General features: G+C 40.2%; 3 protein-coding genes across 4 annotated transcripts; all 3 read left to right on the top strand.

Annotated features, from left to right (window-relative positions):
• The first annotated feature begins 1,184 nt into the window (after positions 1 to 1,184).
• LOC103993574 (probable uridine nucleosidase 1) lies at positions 1,185 to 6,609 on the top strand. The gene is made up of 9 exons (XM_009413687.3): positions 1,185 to 1,510; positions 2,912 to 3,027; positions 3,172 to 3,231; positions 3,878 to 4,060; positions 4,207 to 4,311; positions 5,681 to 5,777; positions 5,856 to 5,963; positions 6,055 to 6,190; positions 6,270 to 6,609. Exons 1-9 carry the CDS (start codon positions 1,411 to 1,413, stop codon positions 6,376 to 6,378), a joined length of 1,014 nt encoding a protein of 337 aa, XP_009411962.2. The 5' UTR covers positions 1,185 to 1,410; the 3' UTR covers positions 6,379 to 6,609.
• Positions 6,610 to 9,325: 2,716 nt separating this feature from the next.
• On the top strand, positions 9,326 to 10,955 carry LOC135618162 (cytochrome P450 94C1-like). The gene has a single exon (XM_065119019.1). The coding sequence runs from the start codon at positions 9,373 to 9,375 to the stop codon at positions 10,897 to 10,899; it is 1,527 nt and encodes a 508-aa protein (XP_064975091.1). The 5' UTR covers positions 9,326 to 9,372; the 3' UTR covers positions 10,900 to 10,955.
• A 1,600-nt stretch (positions 10,956 to 12,555) lies between these two features.
• Positions 12,556 to 17,283, top strand: LOC103993576 (histidine-containing phosphotransfer protein 2). 2 transcript variants are annotated; one of them, XM_009413689.3, is made up of 6 exons: positions 12,563 to 12,901; positions 13,229 to 13,359; positions 13,441 to 13,509; positions 15,264 to 15,335; positions 15,604 to 15,676; positions 16,975 to 17,283. In XM_009413689.3, exons 1-6 carry the CDS (start codon positions 12,572 to 12,574, stop codon positions 17,017 to 17,019), a joined length of 720 nt encoding a protein of 239 aa, XP_009411964.2. In that variant the 5' UTR covers positions 12,563 to 12,571; the 3' UTR covers positions 17,020 to 17,283. The 2 variants fall into 2 exon arrangements, with proteins under 2 accessions (XP_064976268.1, XP_009411964.2); XM_065120196.1 differs by lacking the exons at positions 15,264 to 15,335; positions 15,604 to 15,676; positions 16,975 to 17,283 and adding an exon at positions 13,813 to 15,256 and having other exon boundaries at positions 12,556 to 12,901.
• Positions 17,284 to 17,436: the final 153 nt, after the last annotated feature.

The following is a 17,436-nucleotide window of genomic DNA, read 5'->3' as shown; positions in this document are numbered from 1 at the left end:
CTCTTAATCTAAAAAGGTTAAATGAAATGGTACATAGCTTGCAGCTTGAGATTATTATTAGTACATGTTTCGATTAGCAATGACAAAGAGTAGAATTTTAACAAAATTTTAATTAAATCTAAATATATTCAAAATTAAACGACACATTGCTATAAAAAAATAAATCCAATAAAGTGGGATTTTTTTATTAAAGAAAAGAAGCCATTCAAACGCCGAGTCCAAATCGGCGGCGGCAAAAGAAAGGTCGGTGGGCGTACTTCACACGCTTGCATCAAACATGAGGATTCTTCTGGCTGCTAGGGAGGACTTCGTACTTCCACGACTGCATCAAATCAAAGATGAGGTTTTTAGTAGCTGCAAAGGTGGACAAAGTCCAACCTTGTACTCCATAGCAAATGAGCAATCTGCGTTTGGTCTGTGAGGTCATGTTCTCCGAAGGAATGGATCTGACGTGGATCCAATCTGTACACAGGATAAAGACCGCGTCATAATCTCTTCTCTTGTCTTGCAGTGTCTCAATCTTGAACTCCGGAGTTGCGTGGGTGGTGCTGACTCAGCAATAATCGAACTATTTACGTGGATTATTATCAACATTTTTATTTGCAATAAAAAGCTTTACTCGATGTGAAGTTCTATGGGACGGCGGCGGACGGGAAGAGTCAAGTGGGACCCAAAGCAGGTTGGACGTTTGATTGGAAAATCGCAGTGCGGGACCCGTAGCCATCGTCCATCCGTAAGCTGACACGTTGACAGCGACGTGCATCGCTTCCATCGAAGGATTCCCTGCATGCACTCAAGGATCTTACCCGTCTCACAATTCTGAATGTTGATTGGACAACTGGAGAGAGACCTTCCAATGACCAGACAGGTAGCTTTTGCGGTACATCTATTGGGGATCCGAAACGTGGCCACGTGCTCCATCCTATTTTCCAGGAGCGCCACGAATACATGTATCCGGAGAAAGAGACATCCCGCGAATCGACAAACGGCCCCTATTTCTTCTACCCACCCGTGGCACCTCTCCTGAAAAAAGTACATGGAAGCGGGGCCCGCCAGTTGGGTCGGAATCTTATCCAACCACGACGCTGGTTCAGTCGTATCGGACGGATATCCGCTGGACAGATATATTTTATTTTATTCTCCGCATATGCAAAATTGGCATTCGTGACGTAAGTCTAAGTGACAAACCCAACGCATCGCGTTCTTTTTCTCTCGCTCTCTCCTCGCCCAATCTTCCACCAGATCTTAAACGGCCGGCCTCCGAGACCGAAACAAGAACGATCTGAAGAGGGGGGCGTGACACCATTCCCTCGCCTCCTCTCCTCGATTTCTCCGGTGACCAACCCTAGCCCTAATCTCTAGCCGCGAGAGAGAGAGAGAGAGAGAGAGAGAGAGAGGAGGGGCGAGCTGATGGATTCCGATTCGATTGATGGATCTTTGATGAACAACGGGAACCAGGCGCCTTCTGATGGACCCATGAAGGTCATCATCGACACGGATCCCGGGATAGGTGCCCCCCTCTTCCCTTTTTCTGCTTGCATCGACGTTGATTGACCGGAATTCTCTGTCGTTGCTTCCATTCCTTTGCATTGTTTCTTCCAATCTGATTTCCGAGAAAGTTCTTTCTTTTGTGTATTGACGGAAACAGTTGAGGGTATAAACGAGTGGAAAGGCAATAATGCTGTTGCTGTTGAATTAGGATGTTGATTTGGACAACCTCCCTTTTGCTTTTGTAGAAAGAAACGACCACGACCATTTCCTTGATAGTTCTTGATTGCTTGAGTAAACCTAATTTCATGTTTAATTATCTTAAGGTTATGTTTGAAGCATACGATTACTCGGTTCCCCGTGTTCAAGTCCTTATGTCTCTTTTGCTTGATGCTTGCCTGATCTGTGTCACCGAGCCATAAGCTTAGATTTTCTGATTTGGAGAAAAGACTTCAGAGATCTGTGTAGATCTACAAGGTTGACATTGAGAAGACAGCCGCATCTGTGATGATGAAATTTTCCCTTTGTAGAGGCTTGGTGTCCTCTAATGCAATAGCTTCTTTCATAGTCAGTGTAGTCAAAATTGCATTTCATCATCATGTCCTGAACACTTGACTGATCCTTTTATAAATTTGGCAGTCGTCTGTAGTTAAGAATCCTTGAACGAATAATAATAATGATGACATTGTTAACATCATGCATTTGGGTATAATGTTATTCTTAAAAACCAATGTATTTTCTTTTTATTTTATTCGTTTTCTAATGAAGAAAAGTTGATATCCATGAGATTATTAAGTTTTTCATAATATACTGAATAAAGCTGGCAGTTTTAGCCCATCCCCATTTGGTCTTTTAACAGCATACTTCAAGTGGCAAGAGACCAACTATTCGATTCAGAAGTATTGAGTACGATATATACTGAAGCTATTTTTTATGAAGTGAATGTTCGAATAAAATAATATTATGTTACATTCTCCAGAAGTTTCATCTTCAATGTTTAAGAAGAATTATTTTGTCATCTACTCTTCAGTGCTCATGAGAAAAATCCCAATGGGATGTTGCTTATGAGCTCATGTAGTAGCTACTTTTGACGTTTACATGTGGCAGATGTCCAACATACTCTGTCATTTTTAGTCTGTTGATGCGTGTAGTGTCCTGAATTCATGTTTGATCCGTGAGCTAATTATTTGGTCTAAATTATTTACTTTCAATCTTTATGGGACTTTCATTGAATTTTTTGAAATTATTTAATGAGCTCAAAGTATCTGGTTCATCTACCTGATTTTATGCATTCCCTATGATTTTCTCTTTTGCACATAACTTTTGCTATGTTGCAATAGTTTTTTTCCTTATAATATTTTTACTATGTCATGATGAGAAACCTTTGTTTTATGTTTGTCTTGTGCGTTTACTCTGATTGCAGATGATAGCATGGCCATATTAATGGCATTTCAAAAACCAGAGATTGAAGTTTTAGGTTTGACGACAATATTTGGTAACGTGTTTACTGAAGATGCTACTAGCAATGCCTTGCTTTTGGTACATATCTTTACTTTATAAATAGAATATGATATTCAGCAATGCAGTTTAGTGGCAGGTGTTCTTAGTTTGCTTGTTTGAAAATGTTGATTCTGATGTCCCAGAAATAAGTTATCTTATAATCTATATTGTTGAAAAGGATAGTGTGAGATAGCTGGACATCCTGAGGTTCCGGTGGCAGAAGGAAGCCATGAGCCTTTAAAGGTAGGGGTTCATTCCCATCTACTATGCTTCTATAACAATTGTGCCTTTTCTATTTTCTGACAACATTCAGTTGCTTATTATATTTTTTGGGCAACTTTAGTTTAATTGTTAAGAATGGTCATCTATTCATAATCTCTAACTACATCATGTCATATGTTCTGTTCTTAATTTTCACAATGCACATCCCTGCCCTGAGTCAGTGGCTTTAGTCATATGAGCACACTTCTGTACAATCTATATCAACTTATGGATCATATTTCACATCCCATTTATATCATTACAAGCTTCTCGGTTTTCTTCCCATTTCCAAGGTGTTAATGCATAATTAAAGATGTTGCAATCAGTCACTAGAGCCTTTTTATCTGGTTTCTAGATGAATTAGAGCCTTCTTGAAAGCATGTTCCATGGTTAGCTGCTTTCATGTATCTTTTTCCAGTCAGCAAACTATCTTGATTTCCACTATAATGATGACAACATATTTTCTCTCTAATGCTTTTTTTAATAAAAATTCATTGACTGCTTTGTTTAATTTGACAAATGCATTCATCATTGGTGTCATTTGGTTCCACTAGAATTGCACGATTGATCTCTATTGAGCTGTGGGTAGCCAGCTGATAACTCTTTCTTTTAAAATTTGCTTCTTTAGGGTGGAAAGCCACGTGTTGCTGATTTTGCTCATGGATCTGATGGATTTGGCAATATATTTCTTCCTCCACCCGTGGGAAAAAAGATAGAGAAAAGTGCATCAGAGTTTTTAGTTGATAAGGTTTCTCAGTACCCTGGTGATGTATCCATTCTTGCATTGGGACCTTTAACAAATTTAGCATTGGTGAGCTTATTTAAATGTTCAAAAGATATACTTTGCCTTTATATCAGAGGAATACTTGAAACCTGATGATGAACCATGTCTGCTTTTCTGAATAAGTTTTACTGCCAATCTTATATGCTACAATGGTTTGCTATTTACTTGCCTAGGCCATCAAAAGAGACTCTTCTTTTGCGAAGAAGGTGAAGAAGGTGGTTATTCTTGGTGGATCTTTCTTTGCTGCCGGAAATGTCAGTCCTGCTGCTGAAGCAAATGTAAAGTATCTTAAACATGACTTCTGTTCTGATATATGCTCCTATTCTTATCTTTCCATTAGTAAAGCATGTAGGATTGAGAAATTAGCCGCCATGTTACTGAAACAATTCAAACAAATTTGTTAAAAAAATAAAACGAACTAAAATTATATAAAAAATTTACATGTCTCTTTAAATTTTCTATTGAATCAGTTTGATGCGCAATTATATATGGTTTTGTCTTCAGTTTGTCTCTAGCACTAGTCTTACGATGAATGTATATGTTAGCCTGCAAATTTTGTTATGCCTTGCTATGTGAGTACGCTTTTCCTTGGTACTTATAGATTGTCACCATACTCTATCAGCTGATATCAAATATCCATTGTAGTTTTTGCAGGATAGTACTCGAGTCATAACCTTTTTTTTCTCAAATTCATTTAATCCAATAGTTCTTTCCACCAAGAATTGCCTTTTTGGGTCTTGGACTCCTTTCGACAATTTGTCGGACCCGTATGTACTGGTGTTTCGATGAGGAAGAAAAAGAGTGTGAAGAGGAAAGGGTGGTGGAGGAACAGAGGAAGAAGGAAGAATTAGAAGCAGCAGCACCACCTTACCTGGGAAGCTTCGATAGCGGCGAAGCAGAAGCAACAACAGCAACGACGAGGGCAACAACATCGTACGCTAGAAAGGGGCTCGCGTTCATGAGCCCTAATTTGTTTTTTTTTTCTCTTTTAACGCTGAGTTGGACAGATGCCCATCACTTTTTTTTTAATAATATTTTAACCAGACCACCTGAAATGGGGGTAGTCCGTGTATCGGCCCATGCCCGAATTAGTACATACCGCCTGTACTGTACCATTTCAAGTGGTACAACAGTACATTCTTTACATGATGATAAGTAAACACCTCTAAAATTTTCCTAAATGACACTTAAGATGAGAGATTTTTATAGCTTAAAAGAACCTAACATGGTTTGGTTAAGAAGAACCAAAATAGGGTTAATTTCTTCAGCTCAGCTCATAGCACCATTTATATTCAACTGAGTCCAATTTTTGGTTAGTTCCTTCCTAACACTTGGGTGTCTGGTTCACACAGAGTGTTTCATCTAAGTTAGATCAGTCTCTTTCATATGTCTGGATGCACTATCCTTTAGTATGATTTCTTTGTCTGATCTAAAAATTTCCACACGTTGAAAAATTGTTGCCAATCTACTACCTAATGCTATCATCTACCAGTAGTTGTTTTCAGTCGTGCTGCAAGATATGAGAACTATATCTGCAGCATGTTATATGAAAACTCTATGTATCTGTTGACATCTAATCAATGATTAAGTTTGTCTATGAAGACTCTGGTCCAGTTGAGTGTGAAAAATTTTCAACCCGTGTTGCAGATTTATGGAGACCCCGAAGCAGCTGACATTGTCTTTACATCTGGAGCAGATATAGTAGTCGTAGGAATAAACATCACCACTCAGGTCAAATTCACAGGTAACAAGGCTTCATGTTCATCTACAGTTATCATTGTTTTGCAACTCAGCTCTTAGAAACTACAGTCTGTGTTTTCAGACGCTGACCTCTGCGACCTAAGAAACTCTCAGGGAAGGCACTCACAAATTTTATCTGACATGTGCAAGTTCTACAGAGACTGGCATGTTAAGTCTGATGGTGTTTATGGTAGATCTACAGTCTCCCCACGTCTCTCTCTTTTTCTCGAAATATTTGTTTTTGGATGGATAAGCATTGACATAGCTATCGAATGCTACAGGTATTTTCCTACATGATCCTGTCAGCTTTGTCGCACTAGTTCGACCAGATCTTTTTACATTTAAAAAGGGGGTTGTGAGGGTTGAGACACAGGGAATCTGTGTGGGGCATACATTAATGGACCAAGGATTAAAAAGGTAGGCCACACCAGCCTTCTTCTTCAGTCAACTTTCTTGTAGTCGAATGCTTTTCTCTCTGAAGCAACATTTCTTGCAGGTGGAACACAAGCAATCCGTGGACAGGTTATTCACCTGTATCAGTTGCATGGACAGTTGATGTTCCTGGAGTTCTTTCATTCGTCAAACAGCTGCTTGCAAAACCATGAACCAGGAGAAGGGTGGTTAACCACTTCTCTTTGGAAGCCAGTTGCCTTTGTCAGATTTAGATAACCAAACACTGTAATCTGTAACTCCAAAAAAGAAAGGTGGTGTTGATCAATAAAATTCCATTCTGTAAACAATTTCGTCAAGTCATTTCTCCCCGCCGAACAGTAAAAGGATTGATGATTTAATAATGACAAGGTCTGATCCTGCTCGGTGTTGTTTGTATTGCTAAATTTGTTTTTTTAGTCACTGGCTGTGTTCTCTTGTTTCTTGATTATACTCGCAAGCTCGATGGAATCCAAAATCAAAGAGATGCGCATGCAGCACAGCCTTCCATGCTGACATTGATGAACTCCTGACCTCCGTGACTTTATTCAGGTTATATCTATCCCTTGTTGTGCAATTATTGGGTAATTTAATGAGCATGATCTAACAAATGGGATTGCCAGTGGTGCGAGGAAAAGCCATGATGCGATACGTGCCTGAAATGAAGCAACTTTTCAGGATAAGCAGAATGCCCTTCTTTGGACTGTAAGCAAGCGGTAAGAAGAGGACAAGAATAGGATGTTGGTCTGCCACACACATACACAGGCCTTAAGCAGCCTCATTACTGCTGCCATATGCTTATCTGAAATGACCGGGAAACTGATACAAGCCACTATTGTTGCTGAGTGCCAATAATATTTCCAATAGTGCATACTGTTCTTCCTCAGATGGAAAAATAAGCAACTCCCTCAAATAAATTAAAGCACTTACTTGTGGTTGGTTTTTGATGATGACAGATTTAGGTCGTCCGTCGCAAGTGGAAAACTGGAGTTGACCTCATTTCATCTCCTTGGACTATAAAACAACATCATCATGAGCTCTTCTAGGATGCACAGGTGAATTCTTTCTTTAGTATAAGAGATAGTAATCTCTCTCAACACCAGTCACCTTTCTTCACCATGATTTAGTTGCTTTCATGCTCATTCTTTTTATTTTTCTTAGGTAAAAAAATAGGGGTCGAATTGTAGGGAATGTGTTACAAGAATTAGCATTTGTCTGCATAGTATCTTGAATTTGATTTCTGACCAGTAAGCATGTAGGTCATTCTAATCATAGGAGGGTTCTATGAACACTTAACTGCAAAATGAATGAGTAATGATGCAACATTATACCAAATGATCCAATCAAACCAAAATTTATTTCTTAGAATTCCTAGTAGAAAATTTTAATGAGAACTTGTGAGATTTTTTTTATTTCTTAGAATTCCTTGTAGAAAATTTTAATGAGACAACTTGTGAGATTTCTCTAGTGAGGAGGAAGATTCACCCACCAATATCTTCCCAAAAAGAAGACTCACCAGAATGTTTCCCACCTCCCCCACCACATTGGTGCAGTAAGATTTATAGCTTGCTCGGATTGTATAGGAATCAAAACACATGGTTCATGAGCTTGTGGGACAACACTCTCCAAAATGGTCTGCTGCCACCATATCTTCTCAGATGCTCACATGCTTCATGATGCTTAAGATTAAAGAAGAAAAGAAGGCATTCAATTCATGCCACCTTTGAATGAGGATCTAGCATTAGTTAGAAAACCACAATTACTGATCATAATAATACATCCTATCTGAGGTAAATTGTACGGTCATAATTAAGTAGCCCAAGATTGATCATAGCTCAATTCATGTAAAATCTACTTACGACACAGTTTATATGCATTTTAACTCTTCTCATAGCTTAAACCTTTGGGGATCAACAATTACCCAATCAAAACTTTCATCATAGTAATATATTCTTCTCCATTTGTCTTGTACCATATCGTATATTCAATTTCAGGAGTCGAGCCTAACCGATCGACACGTAAGAAGGGATGACAATTTATAAATGTATCAGCAACTCCGATTGTTTAAGGTTTGGCATTATTGGTTATCCAATTAAAATCTTTACAGGCAAGAACGCCTAAACAAATTCATCATTATTAGTAGGACGTGCTTGATGCATCATGCATGGAATTTTTAATGGTACAGCAGTGGGACATGTTTGGATCCATGAGTATATAAAAGCTTCCTGGACCGGCACGCCCCACCAGAAGCAACAGTGACGGGCAATACTCGAGGGGGAAGTCAGTGGTCCTGCAGATGCTAAACAATGGGCTTCAGGTAGATATTGCACCGTGCCAACCGCGTCACCAGTACACACAACACTGACATGCATCTCGGTAGTGCTGCCGTGTGTTAATCGTGACGGGAATCAATCATCCCTGTTCGTGACACACATGCGCATGCTTTCACGCGCACACACATACAAGCACTTGGATCCAACAATTATTTGGATTTTGAGATTGCTTATTTTGAATTGAATTTGCAGATCTATAAGGAGAGTTAGATAAACAACCAGCAGGAAGTTTTGGTTTAATTTTTTTTTTTCCTTTTATCTGTAATTTAAGAGTCCATTTAACCCAATGAATAAAGAAGAACAATATAATGCATAGAAATATCTAAAATATAAAACAATAAAATTATATTTTAGTTTCTTCTATTTTTTTGTTTATTTTATGAGTACTTGTGAGTTTCTTCTCTCTCTATCTCTATATATATATATAAACACAGGCAGACAACAACAAAACGTGGATGGAAGGCAAGTCGACAAAAATAATAACCGCGTCAAGCCAAGAAACACGTGTTGGCACCGTCGTCCCCAAGAAAAATACAAACACGTCTCCTATGTATACCAATATATATGTATATATATTATATTATAATTGAATTTGTATTATCCAAATTTTCTCTGTGCATGTCTAAAGTATTTTTTCCACATACAAAACCTTTGGCTCCTCTGCGCTCTACGTTCCTAAAGTTGTGGTCTTTGATTACCCTCTACCCATCTTTGACACTACTTTTACAGTGCACCAAAGGAAGTGGAATCTCACGCCACCGTCATCTGTCTCCTCCTGCTCACCATATAAGTCACACTGGGCTACCTTCCCCATCCCTCAAGAGGAAGGAGGTCGACATGGAGGAAGTGGTCCTCGAAGCGTTTCGGTCTCGCTTCTCCATCTTCTTCTTCTCCTTCGCCGCCGGCTTCGTGCTCCTGGCCGTGGTGCTCGAGTTGCTGCGGTGCATGCCGTGGTGGTGCAGCTGCCCGGTGTGCGAGGCGTACGTGACCAAGTCCTGGGCCGCCCGCTTCGACAACCTATGCGACTGGTACGCCCACCTCCTCCGGGAATCGCCCACCCGCACCATCAACATCCACGTGCTCCGCAACACCGTCACCGCCAACCCCGACAACGTCGAGCACATGCTCCGGGCCCGCTTCGACAACTACCCCAAGGGCAAGCCCTTCTCCGCCATCCTCGGCGACCTGCTCGGCCGCGGCATCTTCAACGTCGACGGCGACCCCTGGCGCTTCCAGCGCAAGATGGCCAGCGCCGAGCTCGGCAGCACCGCCGTGCGCTTCTTTGCCTGCTGCATCGTCACCGCCGAGGTCCGCGAACGCCTCCTCCCCCTCTTCGACGCCGCGTGCGCAGGCTACGCGGTTCTCGACCTGCAGGACGTGTTCCGGCGGTTCGCCTTCGATAACATGTGCAAGATCTCGTTCGGGCTCGACCCCGGATGCCTCGAGCTGTCGCTGCCGGCGTCGGAGTTCGCGGCGGCCTTCGACAAGGCCTCCATGCTGTCGGCCTGGCGGGCGACCTCCACGATGCCTCTCGTGTGGCGAGCCAAGCGGCTGCTGAACAGGGGATCCGAAAGAGAGCTCCGCGATGCGATCCGCCTCGTGAACCTCCTCGCCAAGGAGCTCATTCGCCAGCGAAGGAAGCTGGGGTTCTCCTCCAACCACGACCTCCTCTCCCGATTCATGGCCTGCGTCGACGACGACAAGTACCTTCGCGACATCACCATCAGCTTCCTGCTGGCCGGCCGCGACACCGTCGCCTCCGCCCTCACCAGCTTCTTCCTCCTCCTATCCCGCCACCCGGACGTCCGCTCCGCCATGCGCGACGAGATCGACCGCGTGGTGGGACGCGGCGCCGCGACCGCCAGCTACGACCATCTGAGGGACCTGCACTACGTGCACGCAGCCATCCACGAGAGCATGCGCCTGTACCCCCCGGTGCAGTTCGACTCCAAGTTCTGCCTCGACGACGACGTGCTACCCGACGGCACCTTCGTGGGGAGGGGCACCCGGGTAACGTACCACGCCTACGCCATGGGGAGAATGGAGGAGCTATGGGGGAGCGACTGCCACGAGTTCCGGCCGCAGCGGTGGCTCAGGAACGGCACATTCGCACCCGAAAGCCCCTACAAGTACCCCGTCTTCCAAGGCGGCCTCCGGGTGTGCCTGGGCAAGGAAATGGCGCTCATGGAGATGAAGACCGTGATCGTGGCTGTGGTCCGGCAATTCGACATCGACATCGACGTCCAAGCGGCATGGCCTCCCAAGTTCGCGCCCGGCCTCACCGCCTCCCTGAAGGGTGGCCTTCCCGTCCGAATCCGCCGCAATGCATGTACAGAAGTCGACATGTCTCCAACAAGTATATGATTATAACATGACGAAGCTATGCATGTCATATATAAATATATTTAATATGACGTCAATTGGTGGCTGCAATGTCTACCTATTCCTATTCCAATGCCAATTGGTAGGTGCCGCTGTCGTATGAAATTGATTTGGATGTGACGCAGTGGGCGTCGGCTTGGTGTATGGTCGTCTCTATTCAAGGGTAAGAATGATCCGACAGACTTATAAGTCGTTTATTCTTCTATTCCTTAACTAATATGGGACTAAATATCATTATCATATATGCCCTTGCTTCCATATGCACTTAAAAATCTTGATCATGTTAGTTTACAACTACGATGAATATACCATCTAAGAATTAAGATTGATTCTCGTGAGAAAAAAAAATATAGCATCTCAGCAGGAGGACTAAGATATGATGATAGCTAAATGTTACGAGATCACAATTCCCGTTGGTTTCATATCGAATAACTATTGGTTTGGTCAGGAAAACATTTATAGAACAAAATTATATTTTATTTGGGCTGCTACTTGCATAGGGAATCGACTTCAAGAACACTTCATGTTGGGTTGGGCTCATCACGAGTTTTTTTTGGCTACAACTGATTCCGAATTTTTGTGTGGATTCGTCTACTGGTCCATTAAAATCGGATTCTATAACTTCTAATTGAGTTTGGGATAAGAGTATACTTCAAATATAGATACTTAAGTATAATTAAAAGAACCATATAATTAGTTAATTATGAACAGTATTTTCCATCAATCAAAACTCGACGCTTGCAATTTACGATATATATCGGTAACTGTCTTGTCTATTTTTACTTTCAAAAGTTTTATCAGGATTTTCGCTTAATTTTTTGTTTGATCTCTCATCGATTCAATATCATAAATTTTTTGTTCGTCCAAACGTTGACCAAAGTGATCGACTAAAAAGATGTGCCCCAATATAATTTTCTTAGGTTAAACATCATAAATATCATAATATATTTTTGTCAGACTAATTATCAAAAGAACTTCGATACATAATTCTTAAACCAAGTATAAAAAATATGCCTAATATATTTTTCTCATATTAAAAATAAAAAATAAATTAGATGTATCTTTCTCGAACTAAACATCTCAAGATACCCGGATCAATAATTGTATGTATTTGAGGGAACAAATAACAAAAAATAATTCATCCAATCATGACTCGACAAATGTTAGTCTGATCAATAAGTAAAAATGACCCTCGATCAATCATTCAACCATATAAATATTAACTCAATATAAAATCTTAAAAAAATATTTTATTCATTCTATAAAATATTTTTTTAATTAAATTCATCATAAAAAAAATTTATAATCAAAGAAAAATTACATTATACTCTCTCTCTCTCTCTCTCTCTCTTCTCGAACTAACTAAAGAGTTAGAAAATAGATCGACAAAAACCGCAGTCGATCTCTATCTTCAGAAAATGCTCGTTCAATCACATCGAATTTCGTGTGCACGCAGATCAAAATGGAATCAGACGTGATCGACATCCGCCACCTACGTCCTTTTGGGTCTCTGGGGATCACGGACGACATGATCTTGGCGCGATCGCTATCCGAATCGCGACAGCAACTGGCGACGTGCGCGCCGCAAGCTTGGACTTCCAAAGTTGCACACAACTAGATGCCAACACGCTTCCCTCCCCCGACAACTCTTGGGATGCGTCCAGGGGCAGCAGATGCGCGCGCACATATCATCACCAAAAGTGGCCGGCTTTTGGTGTCGCCGAATCGGAACCTCTGCTTTCGTCTCGCGCCCCCCTCCCCCCAGCACATAATCTTTGCACGCACCCTCCCGCAGGTGCCTGCCGGTCTCGCGCCGCCTATTTCAATCGCCTTCTCTCTCTCTCTCTCTCTCTCTCTGCGACGCCCAGCTGTGAATGCCTCCCCCCTTTGTTCTAGGGTTTTGTTAAGTCACCCCTTTTCTCCGATGTCTCTAATGGCGCTGAGGGAGCAGCTCAACATGTTGGTGAATTCCATGTACATCGAGGTACTTTTAGTCACCCCTATACCTTTCCGTTCTTTTTCTCTTCGCAAGTCGGAAAAAAAAAATCATTTTTTTGGTTGTTTCTTGTTGTTATAATCGCTGTTTTCTTCTAAAAATGTATCCTTTACTTGTTGGAACTCTTGTAAGGGTTCAGTTTCGTTGAATAATCTGCTATCTGGATCTTGGTTGGTGTTCTTCTCCGTCAATTTCATTGTCGCCGTCGTTTTTGATCTCCGAACTGTCTCGAAGTTGGCTTGCGTATTTCTTGATCTTTTTGGGTTCACTGATGTTTCTTGTTATAGCTTATGGCTGTATCTCTATTGCTTGCAGGGCTTGTTGGATCAACAGTTCCAACAGCTTCAGATGCTGCAAGATGCGAGTAGTCCTGGTTTCGTTGCTGAGGTGATCACCTTGTTCTGTGAAGATGCGGAGAGGATACTGACCGAGCTGACTAAATTAGTGTATGTGACGGCTCCTGTGATGTTTCTTCAGGATTTTATACATTCAATCGCCTATATTTAGAGACATACCCCATTCTGCAGGGATCAAGCTGTTGTTGAGTTTCAAAAGGTGGATGCTTATGTTCACCAACTTAAAGGAAGCAGCTCAAGGTTTTTTGCTTCTCTCTTTTTTTCTTACAGAATTTAGGTGTCAGATCGATTTAACTTGCACCGTAGGGTGTTGTTTTCTTCTTTAGCCACGGCTACCATCTGATGCTCAGATTTGCTGTTAGTTTCACTGATTTGTGCAACTCATCCAGACTTGTGACTAAGAGCACTTGTGATAGATAGCCCATACTGGCTGGAGACTTCTGCATTGGGCCTGCATTTAGATTATGAATTTATAAGCTGAGTTGTCTTCCCATATATAAGATGTAGCGTATAAAATGATACTGAACCGAGAATGGATTCCAGGCATGACTACTTCAGCTCCAGGAGGTTTTATCCACCTCCACAGAGAAGGAAGCAATGGTTTTAAGCAAATATTCTCCAAGATAAAATGATCATGAATGTTAGTCTGCTTTTGTACTGACAAAGACCAGTACCATGAACACCTTGCTGAGTCTTGGATGATCAAATACTCAGCATAGTATTCTTATGCAATTAAATAGTACACAGGTGATTCAGAAGATGAAGACTGATCAAGAGATTTTGAAGGAATTAGAGATATTATAAAGGGAATTCCCATTTGATTTTATTGGTTCAATAATGCATGCACTCTTTGGATGCAATCTCTCATTGCACCTTTGGTACTTATTCATTGTATATTCTAAACATTAAATTTGCAACTATTGGTAATTATATACCCTTTTTTGTTTAAACTTAATCTTCGAAAATTGTAAATGAAAATAAATCAATCTGATTTGCGATGGTGCGAGCATGCAGAGTGCAAATGCTTGTGCACCAAGTAATGCACTACTAACCTGCTGCAGCCCCTGTCGGGTACCTAGCAGTGCTAAAGCACCAATGTTGATGTTTATGCACCATCTAAATATTTTGAAAAATGTCAAGCTATAGTTGGATTTATCCTCAACCATACCCGACAAGATTTCAGAGAAGAAAACTGCAAAGATGATATCCAAAAAATGCTGATTTATTCCAAGAATGCATGGAATAAGTGAGAAGAACAAGTATTTCACTCTTTTTCTTGTGACTGTCATGTGCATGTTTGGAAATTAATATTTGATGGATCTCAAGATGTGCCAAATGCTTCAAAATAAATTAGAATGAATGTACTCCATGCTTATCATATTTTATGGTTAAAGAGTGAATTAGTCCATGAGACTCGCACAAATGCAGGGTATTCAGTGTATATATAACATGTTCTTTTCAAGCAGAGAGGTTTGTTTCCATGGTATGAATCTTGGTCACCTTGTTTCCAAGGAGCAAACCTTACCATGGTCTCAAGACTCACCCTCTAATTATAATGTGATAATTATGCTACCCATAATTTAAATGTATAATTATTATGAATTGTGTAAATTGCACAAGATATATCTTCATATCATAAGGTAGTCTCAGTGTACATACATGCGTACAATTATTATGACCATATCATATTTTGTCTAAGGTTTGCTCTGTAGTGTATTGTATAATATACATTGCCATGCTTCTTTGCTGGAACAGTGTATTATGACTAGATTCCTTTTAATTAGTGTTGACCTGCATATCTGATTTCTAATGTTTACCTTGTTAGGTAGTACTGAACTTATTGCACTTTGATAAATCCCAGGAGCTCATGCCTCATTGTATCTATAATTATGTTTGTAAAACATTACCACATGGAAAATCACTGATGACATCTTATTTCCTATTCCATGAACCTCATCCTTTTTTCTTTCTTAGTTGGGCCCTTTGTTTTGCAGTGTGGGTGCTCAAAATGTGAAATTGGCTTGTATTCAATTCCGACAGTTCTGTGAGGAGAATAATAAAGATGGGTAAGTATTGTTGCTCAAGTTATGCAATCACATAAATGTATAAATCATACATGAAAACAGTACTTACAAACGTCCAAAATACTTCTCCAAAGAAGAATGAAGCAATAACAAATGACTTACCATAAAGTTAATGAAAATTATGGCAAGCACTATTTTGAGTTCAATTACTGGCTTCTTTTTTTCACTCTCTATTTTAATGACACTAATATCTATTTCTGGGCCGTTGTTTGACTTGCACCTACAATGAGAAAGTTACTTCTTTTATCAGGTGTCTCAATGCCTTGAATGTGGTCAAGCATCATTATTATCTTCTACGGAACAAATTTGACACCATGTTGCAGGTAATTCTTAATCTGTTTGAGAAAAATGTTATAGAAATAAATCTCTGAAACTTCCAGAACTTAACATCTTGGACAATTGTTTATTGCAACATCTAGTCCTATTAGTTTATTGCATGGTGAACCACCTTTAGGAGTTTGATGTATAAATTTTTTCAATATAATTGTTAAATTGATTCTATATGCTAGCCATATGGTTGGCCAAAGCAACTATCGTCTTACGGGCACATTGCTCGGTACATAACATGCTGATCGGATAAACAAGCGTGAATCACAATGAAATGTTAACATAGATCTGCTGTCTTTATGGAGAATAACCTATATTTTGATCCTGAAATGTTTGATAATATTGGTAATGGAACCAAATTCAAGCATATTATGCTGCTAAAATCAAAACAGTGATTTGTTCTACTATTGAAGTATTATTAAATTAAAAAAATTCTGATGAAACTGGAAAACCTGTCTCCGTCATATTTTAACATATGATATTCTATTTGCATTTATGACATCCTCCATCACTTTCCTTCACCTTGTTCTTAAAGCAGTCTGACAAGAAAATACTGTATGCAACAGAGTTATGTTCACTTGCTTTTCAGGAATGAAGGCATGCAAATGCACGGTGATGTCCTTGAAACATTTTTCTGACAGAATCTTTGAATTTTGTGTTTTCCATTTTCACTGGGAGATTATCCTGTCAAAAGGCTGAATAAATCGGGATGTCTTCTTAGCAACTTTGTATATTACCTTTGCTGCATACACATCAAATTAAGTTTCATATACCCACAAAATGCTGCTTAAACTACGGGTGGTAATTTCTCATTGAATATACCAGCTTATGCATTATGCTCTGTTTCTTTATTCTCTCCTATTGTGGGTTTCAGTCTGAGTTTTCCATGGATACTTTTTATCATCTTATAAGATATGCTGCCATGCGAAAACTTAGATGGGCAGTTGGCTTGCTAATTATTTTCTAGCTAGGATTAAAGCTTTAATGAAACATAACATATGCATCCGTTTGCCCCCCATTTGGTTCTCATGGCTTTATAGAAACTTTGATAGACCTTTTTGGAATCAATTTATTAGGGATGGTTTACATACTCATGCCTCATTTATATCGTTAGCTGAATAAACAACATGAACAAATTATCGAGTGAACTGCATACAGGGTTATCACAATTTGAAATGATGGCCATAATTTATTATGGTTATAGTCGTATTCAGAAGTTGTCACAATTAGAAACAAAATGATGTCAATGCGTGCCATTAGCGAAAGCGGCAAACTAACACATTTTCATACACAGCTTGAGCAGAGAATCCAAGCCTACGACAGCAAACAGCAAAATTAGAGGAAAAAGAGAAGAAAGGGGTCGCGGACTATGCTGAACCATCTCGCCTCTTTCACGGTCAAGTTATCGGTTGTTTATAGACTACTACTTGACTCCAGACATTGTGTTTGAACATATATTTCCATCAAGTTGAATCAAATGTCCTGTATGTCACTTGGAAACCATTGGTTTGAACTTATATTTCGAAAACAGCTGATGCTATGGACAGAGTGCTGTTCTCAGCAGATGTATATTATAAATGGTGGATCTGTTGTTTTAGCTTCACATTGCATTTCTTGTATCTCTGGTTGAGGTTTTAGATTTGCCTCTTGAGAAATTTCATGGTAACTTCCATGTTAATTATGGTAGGATTTTGTGGTCACATAATTTCAAATTCTCTATGACAATCTAAGTATATGATATGGTAACACGGCAATC

The sequence above is a fragment of the Musa acuminata genome, chromosome BXJ2-8 (assembly GCF_036884655.1).
Source record: "Musa acuminata AAA Group cultivar baxijiao chromosome BXJ2-8, Cavendish_Baxijiao_AAA, whole genome shotgun sequence".
In the NCBI taxonomy this organism is placed as follows: Eukaryota; Viridiplantae; Streptophyta; class Magnoliopsida; order Zingiberales; family Musaceae; genus Musa; species Musa acuminata.
This window is presented reverse-complemented; position numbering and strand designations above follow the sequence as displayed.

Coding starts and splice junctions, on each gene's coding strand:
- LOC103993574 (XM_009413687.3), top strand. CDS start 1,411: ATGGATTCCGATTCGATTGATGGATCTTTGATGAACAACGGGAACCAG. Junction 3,028..3,171: donor CTAGCAATGCCTTGCTTTTG/GTACATATCTTT, acceptor TGAAAAGGATAG/TGTGAGATAGCTGGACATCC. Junction 6,191..6,269: donor ATGGACCAAGGATTAAAAAG/GTAGGCCACACC, acceptor CATTTCTTGCAG/GTGGAACACAAGCAATCCGT.
- LOC103993576 (XM_009413689.3), top strand. CDS start 12,572: ATGCGTCCAGGGGCAGCAGATGCGCGCGCACATATCATCACCAAAAGT. Junction 12,902..13,228: donor TGAATTCCATGTACATCGAG/GTACTTTTAGTC, acceptor TATTGCTTGCAG/GGCTTGTTGGATCAACAGTT. Junction 15,336..15,603: donor GAGGAGAATAATAAAGATGG/GTAAGTATTGTT, acceptor TTCTTTTATCAG/GTGTCTCAATGCCTTGAATG.
- LOC135618162 (XM_065119019.1), top strand. CDS start 9,373: ATGGAGGAAGTGGTCCTCGAAGCGTTTCGGTCTCGCTTCTCCATCTTC.